Consider the following 17,352-nt stretch of genomic DNA (forward strand, 5'->3'; position numbering starts at 1 on the left):
TATACAGCAGTGTGTATGTGTGTACATAATTTAAGGACTCCAAGGATTCTCCCAAGGCTTCTCATAAAAAGAAATTACCTTCAACTATTTTCACTGCTCATTTGGAATTTTTACCTAAATGACATTATTGACTTTGTGCTTTGAAAGATGGGGAATTGAGTTCTTCATTGTGTTCTCCATAACACATTTTCTTCCTGTGACTGGCCTTGTACATTTACATTATATTTTGGACTGGTTTAGATCAGTTTTTTGGTATTTAAAGTATTAATTTAGTGTGGTGCTACAGATGCTTCTTTAACACCAATTAGCTCATATTTGGCTTTTAAATCGAGAAATGATATTACTGTAATTGGAGGTTGTATTGCTTTATATGTGACTTTTCCTAGTAAAGGAACCAGAAGGTCAAGAGTAGAATTTAGAGGTAGAGAAAGCCTTCAGTTGCACTTTCAGCTGTGTGTTATTTTAGTTTTATTATTTTTTAATGGAAGTGTAGTTGACACACTGTTAACATTAGGTTCAGGTATACAACATAGTGATTCCATACTTGTATACTTACCCTGTGCTCACCACAAGTGTAGCTGCTGTCTGTTAAGGTATGACTCTACTTGAATACCATTGTACAACTCTGTTACAATACCAGTGACTGTGTTCCCTGTACTGTGCCTTTATCCTTGTGACTTATTCATTAGGTAACTGGAAGCCTGTATTTTCCTCTCCCCTTCAACTATTTTGCCCACGCCCCTCCCCTCTGGTAACCATCTGTTTGTTCTCTGCATTTATGAGTCTGTTTCTGCTTTTCACCTTTTTTTGAAGAAGATTAAACATGAGTGCTGCTCCCAGGATTCCCTCTCCCAAACAGGTACATTCCCTTTGGTATGTTCAGAGCTCTACTTCTTTCTGTCTCGTCTCAATTCCCGCAAGCCTGCATGACCACTCTTGTGCATTTATAAGTATCTCTTGAGGTAGTTATAGCCACACAACTCTCTGCCTGGGTTGTCCAAGTCATTTCTTGAGGTACTAGTTTTATATTATTATTGCTAGTGCTCTTGTTACAAAACTGCATAGGTTTTGAGAGGATTGTTCCAACTTTATGTTTCCATTTGATTTGTTAGTGGAAGGGTTTTCAGGAACACATGTGTTATGGCAGAAATGCCTGGACGTACTATGGACATAATCTCCCACAGAACTCAGTAGTCATTAGTTTTTCTTCCCTATACCATCTTTTGTTTACTTACGGAAATGGCATTTTTTCCCACTTAGTTTTATCTAATTATATAGAAAGACTTGATACTAACTCTTAAAACATCAAGTCATTTGGAATCATGAGTTTTTTTTTAAATTTTTTTTTTTAACATTTATTTATTTTTGAGATAGAGACAGAGCATGAACGGGGGAGGGGCAGAGAGAGAGGGAGACACAGAATCGGAGACGGGCTCCAGGCTCTGAGCCATCAGCCCAGAGCCTGACGCGGGGCTCGAACTCACGGACCGCGAGATCGTGACCTGGCTGAAGTCGGACGCTTAACCGACTGCGCCACCCAGGCGCCTCTATAGTATCCTTTTTTTGATCCAGTTCTGAAGTTTCTTAAGAATGTCCCTTGGTGTGGATCTCTTTTCCTTCCATTGTGCTGGTCATGTGGTGATAGTTTTTCATTCTGGAAATTCATGTCTTTCAGTCCTTGGCAACTTTAAAAAATTATTTGAGGTGACGAGTGGCTCTGTTGGTTGACATCTGACCCTTAATCTCGGCTCAGGTCATGATCTCATGGTTTGTAAGATTGAGCCCCACATGGGCCTCTGGCACTAACAATGTGGAGCCTGCTTGGGATTCATTCTCTCTCTCTCTCTCTCTCTCTCTCTCTCTCTCTCTCTCTCTTTCTCAAAATAAATATATAAACAACACATTCTTTTATTCATGGTTCTCTCCTATTTTATACTTTCTGAGACTCATGTGATTCAGATGTTGGACTTCTTAAATTTTTAGTTTTCTCATTTAAAACTTTTTTTTCTCTGGTAGATATTCTCCATTTTACCTTCCAGTTTTTGCTGTCCTGTTTTAAATTTCTAATAGCTTCTTTTTACTGTCTCGATGTTTCCTTATAGTATCTTGATCTTGTTTACATTTCGTAGGTGCAGTACTTCCTCTTACCTTTTAAGAAGTCTCTTTTCCTTCACAGTTTTTGTTTGCTCCAAGTTAATTTCTTTTTCTGTTTATTTAGGTCTTTGTGTCTCACTGCAGGAAATGGAATCCACTAGATATTTTAAGCAGAAAAGAAAACAATATGGGATGCAGGTGGTTAGAAAAAATTATTAAAAGCGTTAGAGAGCTAGAATGATGGCTAGAACACTGTAGATTCTGGGAGCTTTTATGTCTCAGGCACCATTGAAGCCACTGAATTAAAAAAAAACAAAAAACAGTTTATAGTTACAGTTCAGGACCAGGAAGCTGCCACTGCTGTTGCTGCAAACACCTGCCCCATGACACCTAGCAAACTGGAGATGGACATTGGGACACTGTTTTGGAAAAACTTCAGACCAGAAAAACGTCACATACCAATGTCTCTTACGAATATAGGTGCAAAAATTCCTGACCAAATACTAGCAAACCAAACCTACCAACATGTAAAAGGACTATATACTATCTCCATGTGGATTTTTTTACTTTTTTGTTTTGTTTTGTTTTTTAAAGTAGGCTCCATGCCCAGCGGGGGCCCCAATGCAGGGCTTGAACTCCCAACCCTGAGATCAAGACCTGAGCTGGTGCTTAGGTCCCCTGATCATGTGGGTTTTATATTGGGAATGCAAGGTTGGTTCAGTCTGTGAAAGTCTATAATGTAATAAACCATATTAATAGAATGAAGGGCAAAAACCCTCTCACTAGATGCATAAGAAATATTTGACAAAGTACACTGCTCTTTCATTGTAAAAATATTCGAATGAGGAATAAAAGGGAGCTTCTTAACCTGATGAAGAGTATCTATGAAAAATTTACGGCTAATATACTGGATGGTCAAGACTGGCTGCTTTCTTCCTAAGACCAGGAACAGGACAAGGTTGCTCACTGTCACTACTTGTTAACATTATCAGTGTACCGGGCGTTCTAGCCAGGGCGATTCGGCAAGAAAAAGAAGTAAAAGGCATCCACATTAGGAACGGAGTGGTAAAACTGTTTCTATTTGCAGGTGCCATGCTTTCATAGGCGATCCTAAGGAATTTAATAAAAAAAACAAAAGCAAAACTCTTGAGAGCTAGTAAGTTCAACAAAGTTTACGACATGGGAGCAATATACAGAACTCAAGTATATTTCTGTACATTAGCCATGAAGAATGAGCAGTCTAAAAATGAAGGTAAGAAAACTCCATTTTTAGCAGCATCAGAGGGAATGAATTACATAGGAATAAATTGAACAGAAGTATAAGACTTGTACACTGAAAACTATAAATGAAAGAAGACCTACATAAATGGAAAGATATCCCATGTTTATGGATTGGAAGATGTTAAGGTGCCATTTCTCCTCAAATTGACCTGCAGATTCAGTGCAATCTCTATCAAAGTCACAGCTGCCTTTTTGCAGACGTTGACAAGTTAAGCCTAAAATTCATACAGAAATTTGTGGTACCCAGAGTAGCCAAAACAATCTTGACAAAAAACAAAATTGGAGGATTCAGTTTCTGATTTTAAATTTCACTCCAAAGCTCCATTAATGTGTGTGTTATTGCATAAGGACAGAAAAGCTTCAGGTTTTAATGATTGGTTTTCAGCAGGAAAATTGCCACAAGGACCAAGAAGGTGGTCCTGTGGTACTTCCTTCTTCCATACTCCTTATAGGTGCATTAGAGTTCCTCATTTTCCTGCCATATCCTAGCGTCTAGGCATTCTGGAAAATGTAATTTTTACCTTTCCAGTTGAGGAAAGCACAACTAGGAGGATGGAACAGACGTTGGGTGAGTTAATCCACATGAGAGTCTTTCTCAGTTGTCTGATGACTGTTGTATGTCCCTTTATATTCAGAAGTGTTCCTCAGAAGCTGATAGAAAGCTGTGTGCATAAGTGGGGCTTCTTGACCAAGCTTCCCGGGGGTGATAGGGCAGGATCACGTCACTGAGAATACCCACTGTCATGTTTTCAAGTCTTCCTTGGGCTCTGCTGCCCAGCCTGCTGTAAGCTGAGAGAGGCTGAGAGCGGGTTTGGTGTCTGGAGAGTCCACTGAGCTCCCCTACCCTCTGTGTGGTACTGCTGCCTTCAGGTGTGTTGTGTAACTACCAGGTCTAGGAATCTGCCCCACTCTCCTCAGAGAGGAGATCTTTCATCTTTGCCATGGTGGATGAGGGTCCTTTGACCCAGGAGTGTGGTATGGAGTGGTTATTTGCTTTGCTTTGTAATAGATTGTCAGCTAGTTATACTTCGGAGTTACCAAGGTATCTCTTGTTATCAACAACATCTGCAGTATAAAGTAGGTTACTTCTCAGATATCCCTGTGCCTGGCTTAGGATTCAGCACTCTTGTGTTGGCTAAGCTCATTTTCACTTATCCATCCATGTTCAGCTTCCAAGATTTTGTCATTTTCCCTTTGCCTTTGTCATTGTGAATTTGTGCCTTTGCTTGTTTTAGTTGGGTTTCTGGAGTCATGTGTAATGTGATGTTTTAACCCAGAAGTTTCGGGAGTCCCGTTTAATGTGACATTTTTACCCTGAAGTTGTATCATGTACTCTTGGAGCGCTGTGTATCAAGAAGGCTGCCGACAAATTTGATGTGTTAAGACAATTCTATATGATTGATTGATTCCTTCATGAGAGTGGAGTCTCTTTGTGGACAGGGTTAGTGTCTGACTTTGTTTCCTGTTGTATCAGTACATTTTTCCAGTACCCTCTAGGCTCTCCTAAGATAATTATTGACTTAATGATTACCATTTTCTCAGGAGGCTATTTTCCTACAAGATTGGGTTGTGTGAAACCCATAGAGGAGCAGTAAAGTAGTCATACTAGTAATTTCTAACTTGTTTTTCTGATTTAATTTCCTTCAAAGTATTGATTACCTCTGCCATATATAAATGTGTTTACTTTGTGCCTCTACCTACCAGAAAATACCTTCCATAAGAGCAGGGACTTGTTATATTTTGTTCACTGCTGGTTTCCAAGCCCTCTGATAAATGGTCAGGCACACAGTGGCGGTTACTGGTTTTTTTGTTTTTTTTTTTTTCCTTAATAAGTCATTTTTTGTTAGGATTTAAGGTCTAAGTCTGTGCTATAAGCAAGCACAGAAGTAACTATGTGAATCTCTTTCGTTCGAAGAAATAGATGTGAGGTCCAGTTTGAGTCTTATTTGGTATTTTTCCTAATTACAATCTAATTTCAATTAGGTTTTGCCTGATTGTGATTGGATTACTGCTAATTTGTTGACTGCTCAGCTTCTTGAATAACTAGCAGAATTTTACTCCCACAAAAAAATATTAATTTCAACCTTTGGGCTTGTATAGAAGCATCTTAGTCCTTTTACTTGTGCCAGAGGAGACCCTCGTTCATGGAAATTGTGATCATATGACTTTCTAGAGATTTTGTGTATTACATTGAGCTTAATTGCAGAGGAATTCATTTATTTTCCTCAGTAAAACTACTGTTGATCACATTCCTTTTTCCTTTGGAAAGGAAGATACTTTGGGGACAGAATTGAAGCTGGTGAATGAATATTGGAGCAAATGCTTATTTAACAGCATTTTGAGTACATTGTTATTTGAAATAGATTAGTTTAAAGACAAAGTTTGTGTTTGGGTATATTAATAATCCTTACCTTAAATTCAAAGGGAAGTTTATTTTTTCTTAAAAAGCCTAGACCATGGTTAGATAGATGGTAAAGGCCATGTTCATTTTGAACTCCAGGTGTGAAGAGAGCCTCGGAAGTTGCACTGATAGTCACTTGAATGATTGCTGTCGTGTGGAGTGGTGTCCAGCTGCCATCAGACAACTGTCAGAAGAAGCTTACGGTGTATCCCAGCACAGGGCTCAAACAGCTGGCCATACTTGGCCTGGCTGTCCGTGTAGAGTAGGTCTCTTCTGGGGGATTTAAAATCCTTGCTTTGTGGTTATGTTAGAAATAACGGTTTATATAGAATGGTTTCTGTTAGGTTATATCTGGCTGTAGGTGAAAAACGAAATAGCTTTTCCATTTCACCCTCTGTCATTTATTTGTTTTTTCTAAATAAGAATGGTCCTGAAGTGAAATGTTAGTGCTGAGTGCTGAGTTAAGAAAGGCAGCTGGACAGAGAAGGGGTGTCATTGGCATGGATTTCTTGTGTTCATTTTTCATTTTTTTTTATCATCTCATTTCTATCTAGGGTATCACGATACGTGCATTAGGGAAAATTTTCAATCTGTTTGTTGTGTCTGTTCTTCAAAAAAAATATTTTAATGTTTTTATTTTTGAGAGAGAGAGTGCAAGCAGACAGGGGCAGAGAGAGAGAGAGAGAGAGAGAGAGAGAGAGAGAGAGAGAGAGAGAGAGAGAGGAGAGACTCTAAAGCAGGCTCCAGGCTGTTAACACAGAGCTTACTGTGGGCCTTGAACCCATGAACCCTGAGGTCATGACCTGAGCCGAAGTCAGACACTTAACCGACTGAGCCACCCAGGTGCCTCGAGCGTCTATTTTTCTATAAGATGAACCTGACAATCTTTAAGGGCTTCTCCCAATTGCTAAGAAGTGATCTAAGAAACCAGAGTTGCATAGTATTTTGCTGTAGAATATTATGAGTGGATTTTAAAACTGACTTGAGAGTGGTCTATTTTTGGTTTCCTTACACTGTTCTTTTGTCTGACCTGTTAAAGTAGTAATAAAAAACCGCACATACTTGTATTTCTATTTTTTATTTAGAAGCATGAATATTCCTGGTCTGGTTTTTTGTTTTGTTTTTGTTTTGTTTGTCAAATTTAGAGCTTTTACAATTCTATATTCTTAAGTCTCTCAGTATTTATTGAACACAAATTTTTGCCCTTGTCCATGCTTGGTTATATGCAGCATAATAATCTTTGGTGAATTTCATGGAAATGACATTTAATATCCAGAAACTTTATTTATTTACTTACTTTCTTACATACATACAGAAACTACATACCTTTATAGGTATGTAATTATTAGAACAACTGAGAGACCATCTATAATTTGGGTCTCTTATTTTGAATTGCCTAATGGAACTCTTTGTGCCCATATATACTCTATATATGAAAATCAAAGAACAAGGGCAAAAGGGCTTTTTTGAGAAAATACCTTGAAAATTATGGCACTTGTGACAGAAGGAAACCAAACCGAAGCAAAGCATGTGTATAGTTCCTATCCTGAAAACTAACACAGATTCTTTGTTCACAGATACATTGTAGGTGATACAGAGAAGCTGAGCTCCAGGGTGGGTGCTTGGATTGCTGGGTCAGTAGAGCATGTGACTTAATCTCAGGGTCTTGAGTTCAAACCTCATGTGGAGCTTACTTAAAATTAAAAAAAAAAAAAAAAAAAAAAAAAGTTGAGCTCCAAGATTTTTTTTGTATTTGTGCTACTGGCCAAACTAGACAATTCATTTAGCTGAGCATTTGTGATACAAACTGACCTGTGTGACCAACAAAATGTTAACAGAAGGGCAATAATTTGCCATTATCTAATTAAACTGTTGTGTAATGAGTTTCAGATTATGTTCTAAGTGTGTGTCCCTCTAAGTTTACTTCTTGGTTCCTGTTTTACACTAGTTCTTTGTTACTGTTTAAGTGGTTAATTATATTAATTCATTTTCAAATAGTTACTGTCATATGCTTATTAGGTCTTCAGTCACTTTCTGTGTGTTCTGTGTATGTAGTATGACTTTATTTAAAAAGTGCTCTACATTTATTACCTAGTAATGATGTATTTTCCCTAAGAGCTACCTTGAACATTCATTTTCTAGTGATTCTGTAATTGAGTGCATTTTATTTTTTAAATAAAAAACTTTTTTTTTAAGTTTATATATTTGTTTTGAGAGAGAGAGTGTGAGCTTGAACCAAAGAAGGGGAGAGAAAGAATCCTAAGCAGGTTCCATGTTTGCACAGAGCCCGATGTGGGGCTCAAGCTCATGAATCATGAGATCATGACCTGAGCCAAAATCAAGAGTTGAATGCTTAAGCAACTGAGCCACCCAGGCACACCTCAAGTGCATTTTTGAATCTCCCATTTCTTTATTGGTGGAGGTTGTCGGAGTTGGGTTCACTTAGACAAAATGAAGGATACTTCAGTAGGAGACTTGAATCTTCCAAATGGGAAGGGTAGTGCAGACATTGAAGCAAGCTCAAGCACTGAGTTCCAGAGCCAGTAATTCAGTGCAGAAGCTAGGTTTGAAATTATGATCCTAAGACAAGTCAAGGTCAAAGAGGTGGTAGGATGAAAAACCAAGATGGTGAAAACAGTGAAGTACAGTGGTGTTGTTGGTAAATAGAAGGTGATCAGGAGTAATTCCGAAAGTGGCAAGTAAGCAGTTGCATTCAGGTTAGTCAGATAGACCCCAGGAGATTGTAGGCTGCTTCCCAAAAGTTAATGGTACTAGGTTCTCTTGGGAAAGTATATCCATGCTGTATCATTGAAACTATGTCTGTTACTCTTGAGCCATTGCTATAGGATATTAACAGGAATGTAGGTGTCTCCTGTCAAGCTGATTATTTAATGGTCATATATTTGATTGGACCTGGTTACTTGTTATGCCTGGTGAAATTCAAGTTTTCTTGAAATGAAAGCTTTCGTTTTATTCATATTATTTTTATTAAGGGAAGCAATTTTTTTTAAAGTTTATTTTATTTATTTTGAGAGAGAGTGAACTGGCAGGGTAGGGGCAGAGAGAGAATTCCAAGCAGGCTCTGTGCCGTCCGTGCACAGCCCAACACGGGGCTCGATCTTAGGAACCATGAGATCACGACCTGAGCTGAAATCAAGAATCAGACGCTTACCTGACTGAGCCACCCAGGCGGCCCTGAGGGAAGCAGTACTTAATTACGATGGAGTGTCAACTACATTTTATAAAGGTTTTCTGGGCTGCATTTGGAGTTTCTGTTCATCTGTAAGCATCTGCTGTAAACGAGCATGTTTTCTGACTTAATATTTAGCAGTGTGCATATTTCTAGTGGTAGATTCACATGCTGAATGAATGTAAATGAAAACACAGGAAAGTCTCATTATCTGGAGGTGGGGAATAACTTAGGGTAGGTCAGCAACTATGAAGAGATCCAGTTAGGAAATACTGTCAAAGAGGGGCGTCTGGGTGGCTCATTGATTAAGTGTTCAACTTGAGCTCAGGTCATGATCTCAATGGTTCATGGGTTCGAGCCCCGTGTTGAGTTCTGCGCTGACAGCTCAGAGCCTGGAGCCTCCTTTGGATTCTGTGTCTCCCTATCTCTCTGCCCCTCCCCCACCCACACTCTGTCTTTCTCTCTCAAAAATAAACAACAGTAAAATATTGTCAAAGAAAAATGCCCACCATGCCCTTAAGCGATAGCTTCTGGTAACTTTGGTCTCCTGTCTCAGTTGCTGTTTGTTCCGGGGTAGCGTCAGATGCTACTCTATGCTTAGGTGGTGGCTATAGTCAATTAATGTGTTATGTTTTAGGATGTCAGTTCCACGGGTTTTTGTAATTTGACCAAGCACTGATAATTAGATCAAGACTTCCTGTGTCCTTTGTAATGAGTGAAAAATAATAATGCAGTTAGAAAACTGTCACAAGATTATGTGCTTTCTGCACAGCTCCCATGTGTCCTTGGTATTGGCAGCTCATGTGCCAGGTAAAACTCATTGATTTCATAGCTTATTAGATTGAAAGTTGCATGTGATCTTCATAATTTTCTTATGATACATCCAGCCTAGGAAATTGGCAAGGGGATAGGGAGGGCCTCTGGTAATGTGAATTGTAGAGATGATAGAAGTATCACAGTTATTTTTTCCTTCTAGGAAAAAACATGGTATTTTTATATAGCGGGAAAAAGCAGAGTGAGTTTTTCTGGGGACTGTATGGGGGAATTTCTTTTAAGAATTACCAAAACAGTCATTATCTACAGATTGTGTAGAAGTTAGAGGGTAGTAAGTCATGGCCCTTGCCCTGAAAGAGTTTCAGTCTGTTGAAGTAGCCGAGTACATCCACAAACACGGGTTTGTATGGAAAGGGTAATATAAGATAGGTGCAAGGTGTAGTTATTTAACTCTCTTCCTTTTCCATCTTGTACCCGGGCACATAAAGCTTTTATTTGTAATTTTAAGCACATTTTCAACTTCTGACTTCTTTTCTGCCTAATTACTAATGTGACAAAGCTTTAAGAAAGAATTTGTAATGGAATAATTTATATTTTTACAGATTGGCAATGGTATAAGCAGCTAAGAACTTGACACCAAGTTTCGGCTGGTACCATTGGGTGGCTCAAGGTACCACACATCAGTATATCCTCCTCTCATCCATCCACTTTACTCCACCACTCTTTGGTCTTGATTGTTGTTGCAGAATTCACCAAATTCTAGTCCTGTACTAGTGTACCATCTTACTTTTGACTTCTTGGATTTCCTGTACTTTTCAAGATGTTGCACGGTTTCTATCATTTACACTGTGACATTCTGAATTTGGAAATGTGCATGTTTCATTATCCATTAAATCAGTGAAATCAAATAGAACATGCCATAGCCTATAACATGGGTGTGATTTTTAAAATTCGGTATCCTTTCTGGCACAAAAACAGACACACAGACCAGTGGAATAGAATAGAGACTCCAGAATTGGACCCACAAACGTATGGCCAACTCATCTTTGACAAAGCAGGAAAGAATATCCAATGGAAAACAGTGTCTTTAACAAATGGTGCTGGGAGAACTGGACAGCAACATGCAGAAGAATGAAAGTAGACGACTTTCTCACACCATTCACAAAAATAAACTCAAAATGGATAAAGGACCTGAATGTGAGACAGGAAACCATCAAAACCCTAGAGGAGAAAGCAGGAAAAAATCTCTTTCACCTCAGCAGCAGCAATTTCTTACTTGACACATCTCCAAAGGCAAGGGAATTAAAAGGAAAAATGAACTATTGGGACCTCATGAAGATAAAAAGCTTCTGCACAGCAAAGGAAACAACCAACAAAACTAAAAGGCAACCGACAGAATGGGAAAAGATACTTGCAAATGACATAGCGGACAAAGAGCTAGTACCCAAAATCTATAAAGAGGTCACCAAACTCCACACCCGAAAAACAAATGATCCAGTGAAGAAATGGGCAGAAGACATGAATAGACACTTCTCTAAAGAAGACATCCAGATGGCCAAAAGGCACATGAAAAGATGCTCAACGTTGCTCCTCATCAGGAAAATACAAATCAAAACCACACTCAGATACCACCTCACGCCAGTCAGAGTGGCTAAAATGAACAAATTAGGAGACTATAGATGCTGGAGAGGATGTGGAGAAACGGGAACCCTCTTGCACTGTTGGTGGGAATGCAAACTGGTGCAGCCACTCTGGAAAACAGTGTGGAGGTTCCTGAAAACATTAAAAATAGACCTACCCTATGACCCAGCAATAGCACTGCTAGGAATTTACCCAAGGGATACAGGAGTACTGATGCCTAGGGGCACTTGTACCCCAGTGTTTATAGCAGCACTCTCAACAATAGCCAAATTATGGAAAGAGCCGAAATGTCCATCAACTGATGAATGGATAAAGAAATTGTGGTTTATATACACAATGAAATAATACGTGGCAATGAGAAAGAATGAAATATGGCCCTTTGTAGCAACGTGGATGGAACTGGAGAGTGTGATGCTAAGTGAAATAAGTCATACAGAGAAAGACAGATACCCTATGTTTTCACTCTTATGTGGATCCTGAGAAACTTAACAGAAGACCATGGGGGAGGGGAAGGAAAAAAAAAAAAGAGAGGGAGGGAGGCAAACCATAAGAGACTCTTAAAAACTGAGAACAATCTGAGGGTTGATGGGTGGGAGGGGGGGGTAGGTGATGGGTATTGAGAAGGGCACCTGTTGGGATGAGCATTGGGTGTTGTATGGAAACTAATTTGACAATAAATTTCATATTAAAAAAAAATTCAGTATCCTTTCTGGTAGACCGTTTGGTTTCTGGGAAGCACAGGTTCTCTTTCCTGCCAAGAGGTACCACATTTGGAAGCACTACATAATGATCTGAGATTTAAATATTAGATACTGGTACCTAATAGTACCTAATATAGATACTGTGAGTATACAACCCACACTCAGTTCTGGTCCTTCTAGCAACCTGGCCTGGGCCACGTGCCTGTGAAAGACAGGCTTTCCTTCTCCCAATCCAAAGTACCCCCCCCCCAAACACACACACACTGGATACTGGGGGGTGGGGAGATACTTGGAGCTTGGGCCTGCCTCTAGCCAGACCTCACAGGCTCCTACTTGGCCAGGCTTCTAAATGTCAGCTTGCAACGCCCCACCCCTGCTCCCTGGTTGTCCTTGGAGCCCCTTGCCCCTTGGGACAAGGCAGTCCCCCACCACACAGGCCCCACAGGATAAGGCACATGGCAGGGAGGGCTGGCCTCACAGGCTGTGACCCCAGACTACAGACCTGGTCAGTTACCGGGTAAGACTCCTTCCTTGCCCAGGCAGGGGCAGACCCCGCCCTTCTCAAGACTCAGTCTTTCAGAACCTGTGGCCAATTTCTGCCCATTGCCCCCACGCCCAGCCTGAATCTTACCAAGGCCCTCTCTGCCACCACCCAACCCCAGGCCCCAAATGTGGGCTCAGTCTGTAGCCCCTTAATTTATTCACTCACTCAGCAATAAATAAGCCACGTGTTATGCACAGACACACACACACACACACACACACACACACACACACACACACAAAGATAGTGTAGTAGAATTTTTTGTGATTGTTAAGCAAGCCAGTATTTTTTGTGAATATTGTATAATCTGTAAAATATGAGTTTGTTTTAAATCATGTTTTATGACATGTGTTTCTGCCCAGCTCTGCTCATTTATGTGGGACAGAACTCCTCACGAACACTGATTCTGTTCTAATGAATTCTCTGCTTTAGAACCTGGCCGTTGTATGAACTAAGCATTTTTGTTTTAAATTAATGACTGTATGGGATTGCTTTTTAACAACTAATTTTTCCCCTCTCCTGAACAAGACATCAGTGAAAGGATGCCATCTTGTGGTTTGTTAAAAATACAGAATTTAGGAAAAAAGTTACTGGGAAAGGACTGCTGCGATTTTATATATATAGTTGTTCTATGATACCAAACGAGTAAGAGATGAATACTTTGGACAGGTTTTTTTTTTTTCCATTTTATTTGAGTAGTATAAGATTAATTTAAAAATTCCTGTTAACTAAGGATTCCTCTTCTAGACCATTCTCAAACATCAGTTGTAGAAACGTTCTTCGACAATAGCAGTTTAATTAAGAATTGTTACGGAGAATTTTGGTCTTGAGGGTTTCCTGGTGCCTAATAATTATTGTTTGGAATGAAAAAAATACTTTCCTTTAAAATATAATTATTTGACAAAATATATCCAAAGGAGACTTAATTCTATAATATAGAACTTCATTTAACGAAAAGTGATGTAATTTAGAAGACACAGAAACTTCAAATCTCATTTTGGAGGGTTAATAGTATAAACTGAAATAGTATTTCCTCGAGGTATTAGGGAAGCCGTTATTTCTAAGTTAGGGAAATCTTAAAATCACCTCTGTAAGAAATGGAAAGTGTTTGCAAGCCTGGGATCAGTTAGTACTTATGTAATATTGAGGGAGTGTCTGCATAAAATAAAACAGAAACAGACTCAGATATAGGGAACTAATATGGTTACCAGGGGGATGGGGGTTGGGTAAAATAGGTGAGGGGGATTAAGAGGTACAAACTTGAGTTATAAGTAAGCCATGGCGATATGTACAGTACAGTATAGGAAATGTGCTCCATAATAATGTAACAACTTTCTATGGTGACAGATGATAACTGCACGTATCATGGTAATAAGTATTTTGTAAATGAATATAAATGTCAAAATCATTGTGTTGAGCACCAGAAACTAATACATTGTGTATCAACTATACTTAAAATAAAAGTAAATTAAAAGATTTCTATATGATGTATTTTCAGGTCATAAAACTGCTTTTTAAAATAACTTCATTTTCATTTATTTAATCTCATTGTATATCTTGATTTATGTGTCCTGTGGGTCTTGGATTTAATGCTAATTTTATTTTATTTATTTATTTTAGCGTTTTATTCATTTTTGAGAGACAGAGGCAGAATGCAAGTGGGGGAGGGGCAGAGAGAGGGAGACGCAAAATCCAAAGCAGGCTCCAGGCTCTGAGCTGTCAGCACAGAGCCCAGTGCGGGGCTCAAACCCACGGACTCTGAGATTATGACCTGAGCCGTAGTCGGCCGCTTAACCGACTGAACCATCCAGGCGCCCCATATTAATTGTATTTTAAAATAATACTTTTCTATTTCTTCAAAAACATCTCTTTTTTCAACGTTTTTTATATATTTATTTATTTTTGGGACAGAGAGAGACAGAGCATGAACGGGGGAGGGGCAGAGAGAGAGGGAGACACAGAATCGGAAGCAGGCTCCAGGCTCCGAGCATCAGCCCAGAGCCTGATGCGGGGCTCGAACTCACGGACCGTGAAATCGTGACCTGGCTGAAGTCGGACGCTTAACCGACTGCGCCACCCAGGCGCCCCTCTTCAAAAACATCTCTTATTGAAATATGTAGTGTCTCCTTATAGAACAAGAAGGGCATACGTTCTTAGTGACAGCCAAGATTCTGGAACAATGGCCTTATGGACTTCTTTTTTGACCTAGAATCATTAGTAATCATGGAAGGAAAGGCATTGAAAGAGGATGTTGTTATCCACCAGAGTTGTAGATGCAGTGCTCCTGAATTGCTCATCTAATTTTAGTAGATTATGGCAGCCTTTATTTAAACTGCATCTTCTTTTGTTTGCCCTTCAGCAAGGAGGGGGAAGGCTTCAAGTCAGGGGTATAATTTGGTATCTTGTACCTTTAAATGTCTTACAGTTATGCTAAGAAGGAATCGGATCTTAATGGAGCCCAGATCAAGCTTCGAGAATATGAAGCAGCATTGAATTCTAAAGATGCAGCTCTGGCCACTGCACTTGGTGACAAAAAAAGTTTAGAGGCAGATTTGGAGGATCTGAAGGATCAGATTGCCCAGGTAAGGCAAACTCTGCCTTTGAACCATATTGGGAGTTTAGTTGCCCCATCCAACTCGGTTGATTGATTGAGTTTTGAATTAAATTTGAAAATATTTTTTGTTTTTAAAATTTATCATGATTTTTTTTGGGGCTTACCTGAAAGATAGTGTTAACGCAGCTGACATACAAAGTATCTTCGCTTCTCAGTCATTGCACTTGTGGGTCATGCAGATCTTACTGGTGCTCTTCTTCGTTTTTGTTGTGCTTATGCTTATCTTTGCTCTCAAAACCTCTTTGGTTATTGCACCAAACTGTAAGATCAGAAAAGAAAAACTCATACCACTGCTCCACACGCAGGAAACAAATGAAAGTAGTGGCAAAAATCATCAGTATGTGTCTATTACTCGTTGGCAGTTACCAGATCTGAGAGGTTTTGGTGTGACGTTCTGGGTGGGACCAGCAGTTGACTACACAGTTCTGTGATAAAGGTTGTAATAAGAGACTCTCGTATATTGGTAAAAGAGAAGATAAAGATGAGAGATACGGAAGTTTTAAGACTTGATTAGATTCAGTCCATAGGTGTCTATTAAATTCATTACTAAATAATCGCTGTGTGATTTTCATCAATTTTTTTCCCTTGTATTAGTTGGAAGCCTCCTTAGCTGCTGCCAAGAAACAGTTAGCAGATGAAACTTTACTTAAAGTGGATTTAGAGAATCGCTGTCAGAGCCTTACTGAGGACCTGGAGTTTCGTAAAAACATGTATGAGGAGGTAACTGTATAGTTTTATTTTTGTAAGAAACGGGGGGATCCTAAAAGATTTGTTCTAATCATATATATATATATATATATAAAGTTGGAGGGGTTTTATAGATGAATTATCCAAGGCACTGCTGCTGAAATGTTGTATGTAAGAACTCAAACTCTTAAGATAAACAGATAGGATTTCACTTTATCTGATTCATAGAGGCTTGGTCATAGCAGTTAATATCAACCTGTTTAAGCATTTGTATTAGTTATCTGTTGCTTCGTTAATAAGTTACTCTAAAATTTACCAACTTTAAACCACAGATCTCTGTTATGTCACAGTTTCTGAAGGTCAGGAATCTGAGAGCTGCTTAACTAACTGCCTTGTTATTAGAGTCTCTCATGAGGCTGCCGTCAGGCTTTCATCCTGGACGGAGGAACCGCTTCTGAGCTCATGCACAGGTTGCTGGCATGAAGAGTCACTTCATCTTGGGCTTTTCCATGGGGCTCCTCATGATGAGAGAGAAAGAGAGAATGCAAGACAGAAGCCTCATTATCTGCTATAACCTTTCTAATCCCACAGAGTGATGTACCCTCACTCTCTTACCACACAGACCAACCATGATGCACTGTGGGATTCTACAAGGGTGTGACTGTCAGGAGGCAGCAATCAAGATTGGGGATCATCTTGAAGGCAGGCTGCCCACAGCATTTACAGTTATATATGTATATTTTAAAATATTGTTTACAAGCCTTGACTTCTGTGGTCAAGCCTTGGTTGGGGAAGGTAGCAGCTGTTGCCAAAAAACAAGTAATAAAATTGAAGAGAACGGGGAATGTACGTATATTTCCTCAAAATTGAAGAGGATTGGAATGAACCCAGGGTATATGGAACCTGCAATTAAATACTTCATGATTTTAGAGGTAATATAATTTTTGAAAACTGTTAACAGTGATGTAAAAAATGGGGAATTAGTGTGGAACTTAAAATTTTTTGTTAATTGGCGAAAAAAATAATAAAATAGAAATTTGACTATTTTTGTAACTACATGCTATTAAAACATACAGGTATGGGGGGCACAGTGCACTTACTGGGCTAACAGACTTTGGACAACTCTTGAGTCATTTATTTAAAAGTGAAATACCAATACTTGCTATTTTTTTCTTAGAAGAGTGGTGACCATCAAAGTGGAATATTTTGTGTAGTTCCTTGTAAAGATTATAGTGAATGCTGTCATTTAATTGTTAACTACAGCTTTGCTTTATAAATGGAGATATTTTTATATTAAGTTGGCTTACATTATTGTTTTGTTTTGATAAAATTGCCGATGGTGTATCATTACTTAGTTTTTATGCTGTGTGTGGACTCCTGCATCTTTAAACCAAGAATAGGGTATTTTTTTTTCCTTTGCAAGTC

At 39.1% G+C, this 17,352-nt stretch overlaps 1 protein-coding gene across 1 annotated transcript in view; it reads left to right on the plus strand.

Moving 5' to 3' along the window:
• Positions 1 to 17,352, plus strand: part of LMNB1 (lamin B1) — a 57,296-nt gene that overhangs the window by 12,427 nt on the left and 27,517 nt on the right. Inside the window, exons 2-3 of the mRNA XM_019835509.3 lie at positions 15,052 to 15,208; positions 15,835 to 15,960. Coding sequence (XP_019691068.2) covers positions 15,052 to 15,208; positions 15,835 to 15,960 — 283 coding nt within the window. The remainder of the gene's footprint in view (positions 1 to 15,051; positions 15,209 to 15,834; positions 15,961 to 17,352) is intronic.

Source organism: Felis catus, chromosome A1, assembly GCF_018350175.1.
Source record: "Felis catus isolate Fca126 chromosome A1, F.catus_Fca126_mat1.0, whole genome shotgun sequence".
In the NCBI taxonomy this organism is placed as follows: domain Eukaryota; kingdom Metazoa; phylum Chordata; class Mammalia; order Carnivora; family Felidae; genus Felis; species Felis catus.